At 35.5% G+C, this 14,494-nt stretch overlaps 1 protein-coding gene across 1 annotated transcript in view; it reads right to left on the reverse strand.

The window, feature by feature from the left end:
• The window catches only part of LOC135142621 (uncharacterized), a 15,992-nt gene continuing 1,498 nt past the window's right edge, over window positions 1-14,494 (reverse strand). The window contains exons 4-6 of the mRNA XM_064074362.1: window positions 10,860-11,003; window positions 10,633-10,800; window positions 1-460 (exon numbers count right to left, since the gene is read on the reverse strand). Of these exons, the coding sequence (XP_063930432.1) occupies window positions 235-460; window positions 10,633-10,800; window positions 10,860-11,003 (538 nt within the window). The 3' untranslated portion in view covers window positions 1-234. The remainder of the gene's footprint in view (window positions 461-10,632; window positions 10,801-10,859; window positions 11,004-14,494) is intronic.

Here is a 14,494-nt window from a genome sequence, read left to right on the forward strand (position 1 = left end):
ATCATAAAATCATTTATTGCCAAGATCATACCACACATCACTGGCTTAAATGCACTTTAAAAAAATTGGTGAAAGCAAGAGACATCAACACTATCAAGAAAAATTGCACTTTTTTTGGGTGTCGTTCACTTTTTGTATAAGAGACGATTAAAACTAAGAATTTGATGAGATGCCGTCGTAGAACGAAACGTCAAAAACGCGCGGATCTCACGAAAATCGAACGTTTTGTTGGTTTTAATAAACTTTAAGTTGGTGTCTTTCGTCGAAGCCGGCCGAGTGGCCGGCGTTTCGTACGATGAAGGTGGTGCCGTCGTAGTGCATCCTGCGCTCGCCTCGCCGGACGAACAAGTGGCGCGTTTGGCCCATGGATCCGGTGCAGTGGAGGTACGGGGATGAGACCGATGCTGAACCGTTCGTGGGGGAGGTGCGGAGGGAGAATTTGTTGCTGTTGCGGCCGACTCTGGAAAGATAAAGAAAGAACGATAAGCATGGGAAAATACTGTTCACGGAGTTACAAAAAAAAAAAAAAAAACTAGAGTCACTAGTTGATCGGAACCACCAAATATGCTCAGATTCATTGTCAACTGTCACATGTGTCGTTTGGATTTCTGTAATTCGTTCAGTTGTTTATGTTTAAATATACACATATTTATATAGGAGTATTATATATACAGAGTGATTTCGAAATGTGCAATAATAAAAGTGGGGAATAGCTCACAATAAGATTGATTGTACTGTGTAAATTTCACATTTAAATTGTTCTACACGCCATTGGTACCATAACTACTATTCAATGAATGACCAATCATGTAACAGTTGCTTGCCGTCGTGTGTTCGGTTAACGTCTTTGACAATGGTGAATTTTTCCAATTCAGAGCGTGTCGGCATGGAAACGGCAGGTGCGCGAATATTTACGTCAATGATACAGCATCTCCGAGATCATGGTACCTTCAAGCCTCAAACTCCCGATCGTGGTTGTGATAGGACTGAAAGAATACTGCAAGCTGAAGAACAAATTTTGGAACGCGTCGAAGGCATCAGGACTCGTCGACTTGCAGCTGAAGTTGGAGTTTCATAGTTTGTAGTGCATTATACATTAAAAAAACAAGGCCTATTCTGGATTCTACATTCTAATTTTATGGGGGTTGACCGTAGCCAGCCGGCACTTGGGCCTCGCCTTTGGGCCCATTGTACCTTCCCCAAGTCCATATCAGGGTGTTTTCTTGCTCCTCTACTCGTCAAGCCACCCAAATGCTTGAATGTACTTGAGTAATGCAGAGGGTGGGAACTCCCTGTTTTGTGCCATTTCCTGTAAGAGGCTAGCGCTGGACACTCACGAAGAATGTGCTCAGCTGTTTCCTCTTCTTCATTGCATCCACGACAGATTGGGTCTGTTACCACTCCTATTGTATGTAAAATCGTCTAGCAACTATTCAAATTTAATGTTAAAAAATAAAAATCTGCAATGCCAACCTCATTTTAAAAAATAAATTTCATGATCTGCTAGACGACTTTTATTTTTTATCATATGGTGAATTGTTTATGATAGCCCTACAGTAAAATAAAAGCAGCTTAAAACTGTGTACTCTTAATTAATATTTGTATCAACCACATATCAATATTTTGAAACAGTGTTTGTTGTTGTGTTTAATCATAAATATTATGCAATATATAATATTACAGCAGCACTCAGTTTAAAATACAGCTGCACTACAAACACGATTATGCTTAACCTTTGTCATGAATTGACCAACATGCTTTATCCGTAACCTAGTTTTGTCGTCAAGCATATGGAGAACTGACACACCGAGCGGTTTAGACGGACGGGCGATTCGATCCTTATCGGTCACCCATTGAAGTCGGCGGAAAGCCTTGCTTAACCCTATGCCGGGACTCGACCTGTACCGTACCGCACCCCTATAGACCTATATTAATATTAAAACTCTATAATCTACGCGAACACTTCGTTCATATTCATATAGCTTAGTGGTTTCGTAATATTGCAAAAAAAAATCGGATAGACAGAGAAAAACGCTAAATTTGCGTTTTCATCAAAATGACATCATTCTAAATAAAGTGGAACTACATACTTAGAGAAGAACTTAAGGTGTGACAACACACATAACAGCGTCCAGAAGAGTCCACTTACGGGTTTAGGGGGAGGAAACTGTGCCGCTCCCGGTTGGTCATTATGTTTTATCCTTCTCTTATACTTTTCATTGTGCCAAAATTCTTGTAGTTAGTCACTAATAAATCATGTTCAGTTCTGAGACCACTTTTAATTATTGGGAGTAATGAGTTTAGTGCGAAGGGATTTAACACATCAGAAGCTTAGGAACGCTGAAATAAACAAGAGTAAGAAAACTGCGGTCCTCCCAAACGAGGCACTTGAGGAATTCGTGAGCCAAAGAAACAAACAGCAACAATAGCGAAGCCCGGCTAGACATCTCGACGATGACGGTACCGCGGCGAGTAGGGACCGTTCGATAGAGCGAATTAAAGGTGAAAAAACAGAAGGACCCAGGCGCAGGCATAGGAGGTAGTTTAGAAGTAAATATGAGAAACATGACCATATGGGCACCCGGTTTAGATTTTTCGGTCAGAGGCAACCATTACATCCCAGTGTAATGGTTGCCTCCAGACAACCAAGAAAATCGGGTGGATAAGAGCAGCGTGAAGGTCCCCACGTGGGATTTACTTAGTAGAGATTTAATGGCCGGGAGGAGTTCGGCTAGAACGCATCTCGAGGGATCAGCTCGATAGTGGTATGAAGGAAGATGAGGCCTTTTGACATCATGGTCAGCTTTCAAGGAAGCGTTCCGAAATACAAGACTTGGAGCTAATCATAGGCTGCCCCTTCTGTGACCACGGTAGTGTAGCATATGTGAAGGAAGGGCATAGCATTGTTTTCGAGTACGCCAATACACACAATTTCGCGACTGAAGTGCAGGTTCTAGTGTAAACCGCATCTGATTACGTGAGATGATCTAGATGCTCGGCAGATCGATGATGCGGGTTGTCATTGTTAGAATATATAACCTAAGCGACGACAGCCTTGCCATAATAAACAAATTCTTGATACTGAGGACCGTAAGGGGAATGAACCTTTTGTAGCAAGAAATGTCGGCCGAACAAATTCATTGTGGAGAGGTTAAGGATTGTTTTCGGGGGGTTCAGAAGAGCAAGCCTAACTCTAAATATAAGAAAATGTGCGTTCGGAGTTAATGAACTGAGTTATCTCGGACATACTGTGATCCCCAAGGGACTGAGCCGTTATTAAATGTTCTCGCGGCTCGCTAATGTGCGACGATTTTTGGGATTAACCGTTTTTCCCGTATGTTTATCCAGAATTACGCTCTCATACTTATTACGGAAGGAAACTCCTTTCGAATTCGGCGATCCAGATCAGGTCAGGTTAGGCCAGGATACTTAGATATATAGTGATGCTAAATCAATGGATGTCGCTGGCATGCTTTTGCAGAGAGATGAATATGGTAGGCTACATTTGATATATTGTTAGGTTAGAACTGCTGGCGGTGATATGGTGCGTAGTAGGATTCGAGGGTATCTTGTTAGTATACCGTTCAAAATAGTTAGACTGTCAGGCCATATTTTTTCTATTTCAGGGTGGTGCATTTTTTTCAAACGCACTGCATTTTAATTTCGACAGAAGGCCCGACAGAAATCATGGACTACCAAATAGGTTTGCGGATTTCATATAAAAGCCGTAGCTTAATAAGCTTGCTTCAAAGTATTTCTAAAATCTTTGAATTAATGGTCAATAAGAGATTTCTACATTTTATGGAAAATAATAAGTTACTTAACAAAGTTCATATACCTCTCACTAGATAAAAAATTATTCACCATGTTCATTGACTTTGTCAAAGTCTTTGACTGCACCCTGTTGTTAGACAAATTGAGCAGATACGGTTGCTAGGTGTAGCATTAGAATGGTTCAACTCTTACTTAATAAAAAGATCCCAGACAGTAAAATCAAATAATTTACTAAATAATTAACAGGTGGTTTGTTCCAAGGTTCAATTTTAAGACCTACGCTATGCATTATTTTTCGAAGCCTAGAAGAGGTAATAAATAGATGCTGCCAACATAACGCTTCAAAAAAATAATCATCTGGTGGAACAGAAATCAACTAATTGATAATGTAAAAAAAAACTATATCATCTTTAAAACAAACACACTGGATGAACAGTTCCATCAAACTGTATACCTATTGTGGTGACCGAATTTAAATCAAAATTTTCGCGCTGAAATGAATTAACAGCAGCGCGAAAAGAAAAAATTCAATAAAAAATCGTTAAACATAGGCAACCAGACGCACGTAGCGCTTGGTGTAGTTCAGCGGAGCGTCAGTCTGAATGTGTTTTTGTGAATGTAAACACGTGGTAAGAGCTAGTTTAAATTACTTGGTTTGGTAGTTAATAAATGGGAGGAAGCCTTTGTTTAATGACAATCAATCGTAATTCCTATCACGACACAGTTTTCCCCCAACACGTGTAGCTAATTCTGGCGGCCTTTTAATCGGAAAAAGTGCGGACTTCCGTTCAACGCGAAACACGTGCGGTAAATTTGTGTTATTGTTTGTAAATTCACCAATCAAGTTAGTTTTTCTTAATCGTCAGCTAGTGCAAACACAATTTAACAATCAGGATTATTTAAATAAACCACTTGCTGTAAGATTTCATGAAATTCACTTAGTCAGGATAACACCTTTGTTGTTTAATTACGAATAAGTTTCTGAACGGATATACGTAAGTGTTACATTATAACACTTCTTAATTCTTCACACAAGATTGCTAATAGTTCATTTGCGGCAGTTAAACAAAATTCATTATACTGCGAACTAGCGGGGGGGTTAAAATAATTTCTTCCCTTAGGCGGTTATCATCGTTATTATCGTCGTTATCGTGATTACATCACTGAGGCATTCACTCGCAACGCTAGAGATTAATAACACTATCGAGATATTCCCCCGCAACGATGATTGAATATTTTTGTGTTTGTTTATTATGTGTTTTGTTGGGGCATGGCCGACTAGTATAAAGATTATGGCCTCTCCAAGAGGTACCATCATAGATAAATAATACTACGTAAAATAGAATGCAAAGTCGGCTGTAATGCGTGTCCCAGGTTTGTGTCTAGGCTTACGTACCGGCCACATAATAAGAGATAGCACTGATAGCAGTGAAGTATTTTTTTCCAAAAATTGCTTGGCGACAACTTCCGCAGCAAATTTTAAGAAACAATAAAAAAACTAATGTCATTTATGATTAGTATAAAAGTCTCATTTGTGTGATTATACGTGATAACAAAGAGTACAATATGAAACTGTGCAGTGTTTTGAAATCTCTAAACACTAAAATTATTATTAAACGCCATCGTTTTCCCAACCCCTACAAATACAACGAGCGTTTTAAAATCTGGTTGGAACGGACAGGGAATCCAAATTTAGGCAAATTAGATCCCATGAAAATATATAAAAACGGATATTTTCTTTGCGATGTATATTTTAAAGAAACGGATTTTGGCCCCAATCAAAAACTTAAAAATTCCTTCAATTCAAATTATGCATGGTAAATGTCTGTGTGCAAGTGAATGCCATAGATAATTTTTACAATAATTTCAGATAATATGAACGACTCCGAAAGACACACCCATGATCCCGTAAACCCTATTTCTATACTGGATTCTCAAAAATTTTGTACTGAAGTATCTCGAAATTCCAGAGAAACCCTAAACGAAACTTTAAACCAAGAATCTTCTCGAATACTAAATTTATATTTAAATTCTAGGAATATTTCGCCTACAGCCTGTAGAAACAAAATTAAGGTAGCTTCGTATCGCCAACGATTGAAATTATACTCCAAATTTGAAGTAAAATTAGAAAGCAAAATTTTAAGTCAGGATGCTATAAATTTTTGTTTATCACAATTAAAAAGACGAAATGTCAAACCAAAGGGTCGCAGGTTTACCACTGAAGATAAATTATTTGCATTAATGTTTTATAAACAGTCTGGGAGGTGTTATACAAAAATTAGACGATTTTTGCACTGCCTTCACGTCAAAAAATTATGTCTATTTTGAACAAAATTCCAGTAGACAAAATAATTTTCGACAATCTTAAAGAATCTACTTCAAAATTAAATAACCAAGATAGAATATGTGCATTAATTTTTGATGAAATGTCCATAATGCCCCACATAGACTATGAGAAATATACGGATACATTTTTCGGATTTCAAAATTTTGGATTTGAACAAAATTTACAGATAGCAGATCATGTTCTTGTTTTTTTCATTCGCGGATTGTTTAAAAAATGGCAACAGCCAATATACTTTGCATTTTCTTTTTCGTCTACAAAATCTTACATATTGACAACTATTATAAAAACTCTGGTTGAAAAAATACAAAATTGTGGAATCAAAATTCTGGTTACAATTTGTGATCAAGGCCAACCAAACCAAGCAGCTATAAATTCTCTGCTAAAGGAGTCGAAACAACGTTATATACATAAAGGGATGGAACCTAAAAGAAGAATTTTATTAGGGGATCAAGAAATTATTCCATTATATGACACGCCTCATTTAATTAAATGTATTAGGAACAATCTGCTTACTAAAAATTTAGTGTGGAAAACAAGCGAGGAAATTTTGGTTGCAAATTGGAAACATATAATCGATGCGTACTACAGTGATCTAACATGTGGAGAATTACGGGCTCTACACAAAATTCCGGATCTCCACGTAATTCCGGAAAAAATCCGAAAGATGAAGGTGTGCTATGCGACACAAGTTTTGAGTCACTCAGTGGCATCGACTATTACGCTATTGGTTAAATCTAGTAAATACAAATTTAAAAATAATTAACTGATTCATTTACAATTTAATTTTACAGCCGAATGCAGTTTAACACATGAGCCAATGGGAACAGCACGAATTTTAAAATTTTTTGACAAGCTTTTCGACAGTGTAAATGGCGGTACTTTTCAACCACGGTGCGGAAAACCATTTTCTGGGGGCGTATTTAAATCTTCTGGTCATAAACATTTTTGGAAGGAAGCTGTCAAAATTTTGGGTGATATGTATTTCGTCGATGAGGCCGGAAAAATGGTAGTACCTCCGTGTATAAAAAACTGGACTGCAACGTTAGAAGGTTTTGTGGATTTACATACAATTTTAGTAGAACAGGGCAGGTGCAAATTTTTTTTATCTAGATGTTTAAATCAAGATGTTATTGAAAACTATTTTGGTAAAATCAGAAGTCAAAGAAATCGAGCAACTAATCTAACGGCAGTCCAATTTAAGGAAAGTTTCAAATCTTTATTATTACGCAATTTTTATAGTTCAAATTCAATGGGCGCAAACTGTGAGAAAACGAACATACCGGATTTATTTCATATTAAAGGACTTGTAGATAAAAACATAAATCAACCTTCAGTAAATGAAACGAGCTACGAAATTTTAAACGTGAATATGTACATTGCAAAACTGTGTCCATATGATTTAGAAAAAGATCTTCATAAAAGTATTGTTGGTTATGTGTCTGGCTGGTTTGCGAAAACATTAAGAAATTTGAAGTGTGAATATTGTAAAACCCAAATTTTAAACAATTTTTCGGAAGACGAACAATGTTACAAATTAATACGTATAAGAGAATACAATTGTAATAACAGAAAATTGCAATATTGTAAGTTAGATTTTATAAAAAACATTAACAGAATTTATAATATTTCAAGAATCGTTTCAAGCAATTGTACATCTTTCGACAACATCAAAAACAGAATTTCGTTAATAGTATCTCATGATGTCAAATTTTCGTTTTATTGTGAACATAAGGAATTAATTGAAAGTGAAATATGTAATAAAATTATATATTTAACAATTTTTACATTTGTAAAAGGTTTGAATTTAATTTTAAGCGGTCGCGATACAAGACTTTCCACACATAAAAATGCATTATATCAAAATGCTTGTATAATGTACCAAAAAAAATTAAAGTCAAAAAATCGTAGACAATACTAATAAATAGCATATTATTCTACTCTGTGTTTTTGATATTATTAGTGATAATGAAAATAAAATAGTAATTATAAAATATGCAGCAATGACGCATCTAGTAGTTCATGCTTTAGCACCGGCCACAAGGCACCAGGGGGCGTTTATTGGGACCAAAAATCAAGTGGGGGTTTGCATTCTATTTACGTAGTATTATTTATCTATGGGTACCATAGGTACGTGTTACCATCTATTAATAATTACACTTAATAATTTAGCAAAATTTTAATTTGATTTGACATTATGAGACTTCAAAACGTGTAATGGTCGTTTGTTTCGGTATGAATGCCTTTGTGCCTTTCAAAAAGTGTTAATAATTCTTTTGTCCTTTTTGGAATTATTAATAGATGGCAGCACGTATAGTACGTTTGGGCAGGCCATAATCTTTATACTAGTCGGCCATGGTTGGGGTTACCAGTTCGCGGTATTTTAAACTCTCAAAGTAAATTGTTATTATGACATAATTTAACATAATGTAAACTCTTTGTTTGAATGGTTGATAAAGTGTGGCAAAAATTAATCTCATGTCAATTCTGTTAACTTTGCAATTTTTCACCTCATACAATACACAGTGTTAAAATCAGTAAATTTTCTTTGTTGTATAATTTTAATTGAACGTAAATTTCCATGCTTTGCAGTTTTAACCTCGCAATAGTTTTATTTGCACAAGTTTATTTAACATCAGATCTTTTGCTTTTCGTAAATCTTTGCTGAGTTTTGTTCGTAAATACTTTGTTGGTGAATGTTTCTATCATATAAATTTTTTGATGTCCAATTTTAATCTTACATAAGATTTATTTGTTGTTTAAAATTCCCCAAAATTGAATGGCGAATTTAAGTGTTGTTTATTGCTCTTTTGAAACTTTAATACTTGTTCAGTTGTTGTTAATATCAGAGTTATAAGAAATTGAGCAAAAAAAATGGAACTGAGGTTAAATAACACCGAAACACGTAGCAGAAGCGCAGGGCGCTCCTGCTGGTGGCTAGCGGGATTTGTCGCGCCATCTGCACAAGGAGTGTAGGCTTTGTATAGTCAGTGGGAACGGTCTGGACGACGTGAAGCTGTCAGCTTATTTATAGCCCTTGACATTCCAACCAACAGTTTTCGACCGAAACGGCCTGGGTTGCGCGGTACGTCTCTTCGTTAGATAGAGGGGTGCTGAGCGGTAGGCTTGCCTATAGATAGAGTCACCGTCGCAGGGGAGACCAGCCCGAACCGGTAGCCCCAAACTCCGCTTATGCTAGAACACCCCAGAGGTACTTTTGTTGTGCTCATGTTAACTGCCGTAACTTTAAAATTTGACGTCATACGCCCATAATGACTTGTGTATTTGCATCCAGTTACTTTAATTCAGATTTTGCTTTGTTTTTATTAAATTTGTGATATTCAAATATTTGCATTGATTCCAGACAGATGTATAGGATTTTGTGTTTGTTCTTTTTCTATATGTGTATGTGCGAGTGTCTTTTCTTTCATATTTTTATGGTGTTTCATTTGAAATGTAATATGTCCGTGAATATACGATAGGGGGTTTTTGGGCCCGAGGAGTGAATGCGAGATGGCAAGTCCGTGTCGCCTTCGCTCGCAGCTTTTTCCTCCTAGAGAGGAGGCGCAATTTTTTTGTCCCCTCCCAAAAATTTTGTCTATTATTTCTTGCGCTCTCGACTCATCCGCAGTGTATTCTCACTTATATGAAAGAACGTCTTCCCGCCAATGTTCAAAAAAAAAAAAACACAACGTATGTTTTCATTTGTTAGACGATCACAGCCAAGGCCAAATTTTGAATTTTTGAATTTTTCGCAGGCCTTTGAAACCTTTGTTTCAAGGTCAATTTAAAGGCGGGAAGTTTGGGTTATCACAATATCGGTAATAATAAGCTCTCATGAATTTTCACATCGACCACATTTGTTCTAAATTGTCTCAAACATGCTACATGCTAAAAATGCTTACCTGTACTGCAGCCGTGAAATAATAAAAAGTCTTTACTTCGGGTGTTATTAGAGTAGTTTAGTGTTCGGAATTCTGCATTGGTGCAGGGTTATTATTTTATTAGAGACTAATCGAGTATTTAAAATTGAGAAATTTCGTTTAGATCATAATGAAGCTTGATAATTTAATATCAATGGAATCAAGCAGTATATAGTTTTTGTGTATACAATAATTTGAGACATTTTAGTTTTTCGAATTTTTTGTAACAGCGCTTAATGGGATTCAAATTTAATCAGTTTCTTTAGTATGCACTCATCTGTGTTGCAATTTAGATTGATGTCCCAGTTTAAAATATATTGTTTAAACTTTCAACTTTGATTTAAAGTCAAACATTATACGCTTTTAGCACAAACTCAAATGTTTTGAAATATCAAAAAAGGTCGCTTCAATATTATCATAGCAATTTTATAAATTAATTCCTTAATATATAGTGGAACTTCCGTTGTAAGGAATTGTTTGTTTCACCAAATGGGTTGGTTAAATGTTAGTAAAAGTTCCACGCAGTCAAATACCCATGCAACATAAATCTCACTCCAGACATTTCACAGTGTAAATAGTGACCTGACCTACCTTACAAGGCCGTCCGCAGTCTGTGAAATTCGCACGTTGTTTATGATCCAGTTGTCGGTGCGATCCTCCGTAAGCCAATAATTGGCCGACTGCAGAATACTAACGGCCTCATTAACCAAATGAGTGCCAGGAGTCATGCAGGCGAAGTCGACGTTGCAATTGGGTCGGCTAAATTACCAAAAATTAAAAATAAACGCCAAATTTTGTCCGCTGCTTTTTTTACTCACTTGTAGAAAACGTCAAGAGTTATGTCGCCAGTCAGGTCAGTAAAAGTGTCCGTTGTGGTTCTAGTGCCCGCCGAGTCCACGAGGTAGACGAGGGCGCATTGGTCGCTCGTGAAGCTCACACCTTTGTACCACATTTTTGCGTATCTGTAAAAAGACAAGGTGAGGGCATTCAGTTATTTTTTCACTTTGAACCGCCAGAGGGCAACTCATAGGTAGCACACATTAGAATCGTTGGACAGTACAACTATCTGAACTGAAAATTTCTGCTGAAAAAAAAATATATATATTCCGAAAAATTAAATCTTTTTCTAAAAGCTTACAAGATAATTTTGTTTGTATTCAATTGGTTAATCATGTGTGTCAATAAATTTGGACAACTATCCAGAATTTAGCTCAAGTATGCATTTGGTCAGGATTCAGTCCGAAACTTTTACTACCTATAAGCTTGGATTTATGTGACATATGTAAATTTCTGTGCTGAAGTTTATGATGGTCCAATAAAAGAAAATTTATTTGTAATTATTACATACAAAATAAATACTCCTAATAAATTAATCTCCCTATAAAAATAAAATACAAATTTGAATTCTAACCTAAATTCTTGCAGAAATGTCAAAATGTAGGGGATAAATTGGTCAAAGCAATAAAAAAGAGCAACACGTATGTTACTCAAAAAAGGCCTTAGTAATAAATGTCAGATAAGTCGTATTAATTGCTCATACTTGACCCGTGTAATTTATGCAATACCAATTTGAAAAGCGGGTTGTAGAGACTCTGATTAATCAGGGGCACGAAAAACGTTGTTTTAACTCACAGTTCGCTCAGTTTTATTCATCTTAAATGAAAAATTGCACGAGAAAACTTAAATCAATATAGAGTACTCAGTTCGTAGTCTGTTGGAAAATATTACATAGGTAACCTCCCAAATTACTGAACCTATTACAGTCGCGGCCCTTTTAGACTCGGAGTATGTTATTTTGTAAAATTTATATAGTACCTAATAACCAAACTTTTGAGATGCAGCTTCGGAAATTATTACAGACAGACAACAGAGAGGGTCATGAAACGGTCATTTGGCAAAATCAGTCTTATTTTCGCAAGTATTGGCCCCGCCCACCCACCCTTTATTTTCTTCTAAGGTATGCCATTTGGCAATATCAGTTTTATCTTAGCCAATACTAGCCCCGTCCTCTTTATATTCTTAGAGAGTACGTCATTTGCCAAAATCAGTTTTATTTTGGCAAGTACTAGCCCCACCCACCCGCCCTTACAGGGTATGTTATCTGGTAATATCAGCCTTATCTTGGCAAGCACTCGTCCTGCCCACCCGCCTTTTATTTTCTTAGAACGCTAGTATCTGCTAAGATAAGACTGACTTTTGCCAAATGACATACCCTGTAAGAAAATGAAGGGTAAAGGGTATATTATAATTAGGCAAAATCAGTCTGATCTTGGCAAATATGTAAAATATTGCTCTATACACTGAATTCTGTAAAAATCACATTTCTGTGCTCTCTAAAAAGGGTAAATTTTACTAAATGGGTCAACTTAAAAATGGTCGTAGACCGAATCGCGATTTAAATTCGTCACTAAAGTGGAGTAGGCTGACAAATATAATAGGTTTTTATTACGAAAAAATAAATAGATACTTAATATTTTTCTCTTATTAATATTTGTGGTTCTAACTGCAAAAAATTTACTTTTTATAAATATAAATATAATTTTATATTTAGTATTTTTATACTTTTTATTGGCAGAAATTCTTTTATTTTTCACATTCACTAACACACTATCTGCTAAAGAAAGATGATCTATAGAAGTATTTGTCGAAAGTTACTATCGCACGCAAAGTATTGTCGGAACCCACCAGTGAGACATATTAGACTGATCCGCCTCCTCACTGCAGGTTTTCATAATCTCTAAATTAATTTAATTAAATTAGACAGAATAAAGTAGACAAAAATCAAAACATCCTCGTTTAATTACAGAAAATTTTGAATTTGAAAAGAGATTTTTTTTAGATACTATTTTAAACCAAAGTAGTATTTTTTTAACAGATCTACCCAATCCAGTAAGCGATCGAAAAAACTGACGAATACTGACAATTTGAAAATGACACGCGATGAAACTTCGAAAGGAAATGTATAAAAAATTTAATGTTGTTTTTATGCTGTTTTCTAAATTTTTATGTTTTCATTGACCACATATTAATAATTTTATTACGTATTAGTTCTTTTAAGGTTATCATAAGCATGGTAAAAGATTAATCAAAATATAAAGTTTATCCTCTCCCAAAAAATTAACGACCTCATAAAATTTTGTCCCATAAATATTATTTAAATTTTATAGAATAACATACAACTGCACTTATGGTTTATAAATCTATGTTGAGTGCTTACTTTAAAGATCCAGATTTTTGTCAAAAAATTTAAAGTTCTATAACAATATTTATACTCCTGCGGTTGTGGTTTATGAGTTTGTGTTCAGTTTTTACCCTTGACATCCATATCTTTGGAAAAAAAATCAGAACTGTATAGCAACATTTTACGATTTAACTTGAACTTGCAAAACCGAATGCTCTGGAATGTTACAAACCTAACATAAAAATCCTGTTCGTCCATAAAACAAACTTGTTTTAGACAGAGTATTAGTAAAAAATATGTTGTTAAAAAATTTACCTATGTTTATCCTGACTACGATTAGGGTTTAAATATTTCCGGTAATCCTGATATGGAAATTTGAACTTACTGGACGTATGCCTTTTATTAACTACTTCCTTTCTGGGACCAGTAGTAATCTTAGCTGCTGCTAAGTGTCAAACAATAAACATACATTCAAAATATTACAATGAATTTGTAGTAAAATTGTACGTAATAAGCATTCACGTTCGGTAGAAGTAGCTGACAGAAATTTTTCTGTGGTTAAGTTGCAATCTTAAGATCACTAGAAACTAAAGATTGGTATCAACCGTCTAATTTTCTAATTCAAATGTCAAATCTGACTTGTGTGGAAAAAAACAAAGTTTTTCTAATTTTAACACGCTTCGTTTCAAGAAAATCCTTAAATACAGCGTGGAAACAATTTCCACAAAAGTAGTCACAAGAAAGCCCATTTTAAAGGAAAAGAGACAAGAAATATTTCGTGGTTATCAAAAAATTACAGAGAAAAGGGACAACGCTTGGGTAAAACGGAAACAGTTATACTGGTGGCAGAAATATTTTCCGTAAACTTCGCTTGTGTTGTCGAGTGCTTTTCGAATTTTAAAATAATACCAATACAATGGCGCCGGTGCCGTTAATTTTATAATCAGAATCAGAAAGACGACTGCGCAGATTTATATACATACACCACCTACATACTTTGTTGGTTCCGCTCTACAATTGGTTTTTAAGTTTTATATTATAATCGTTATTGTTTTGTAAGTGGGAAAACACTCGGCTTTGAGAATAATTGTACGTAATACACATATAAATTTAGGTTTCCGAAGGCAAAGTTTTTCACATTTTAAACACGTTATAGCTACCACGCTACCAGAATCAAATTACTAGGGCGGTATCTCCAATTGCGTGATAGTGGTGAAGATTTACTTTTCATTTTCTTGAATGAGACATGGATATACCAAAATGGATCTATGG

This window comes from Zophobas morio, unplaced genomic scaffold, assembly GCF_036711695.1.
Source record: "Zophobas morio isolate AGI-343-1 ecotype UQ-CSIRO unplaced genomic scaffold, CSIRO_AGI_Zmor_V1 ptg000049l, whole genome shotgun sequence".
Classification (NCBI taxonomy): domain Eukaryota; kingdom Metazoa; phylum Arthropoda; class Insecta; order Coleoptera; family Tenebrionidae; genus Zophobas; species Zophobas morio.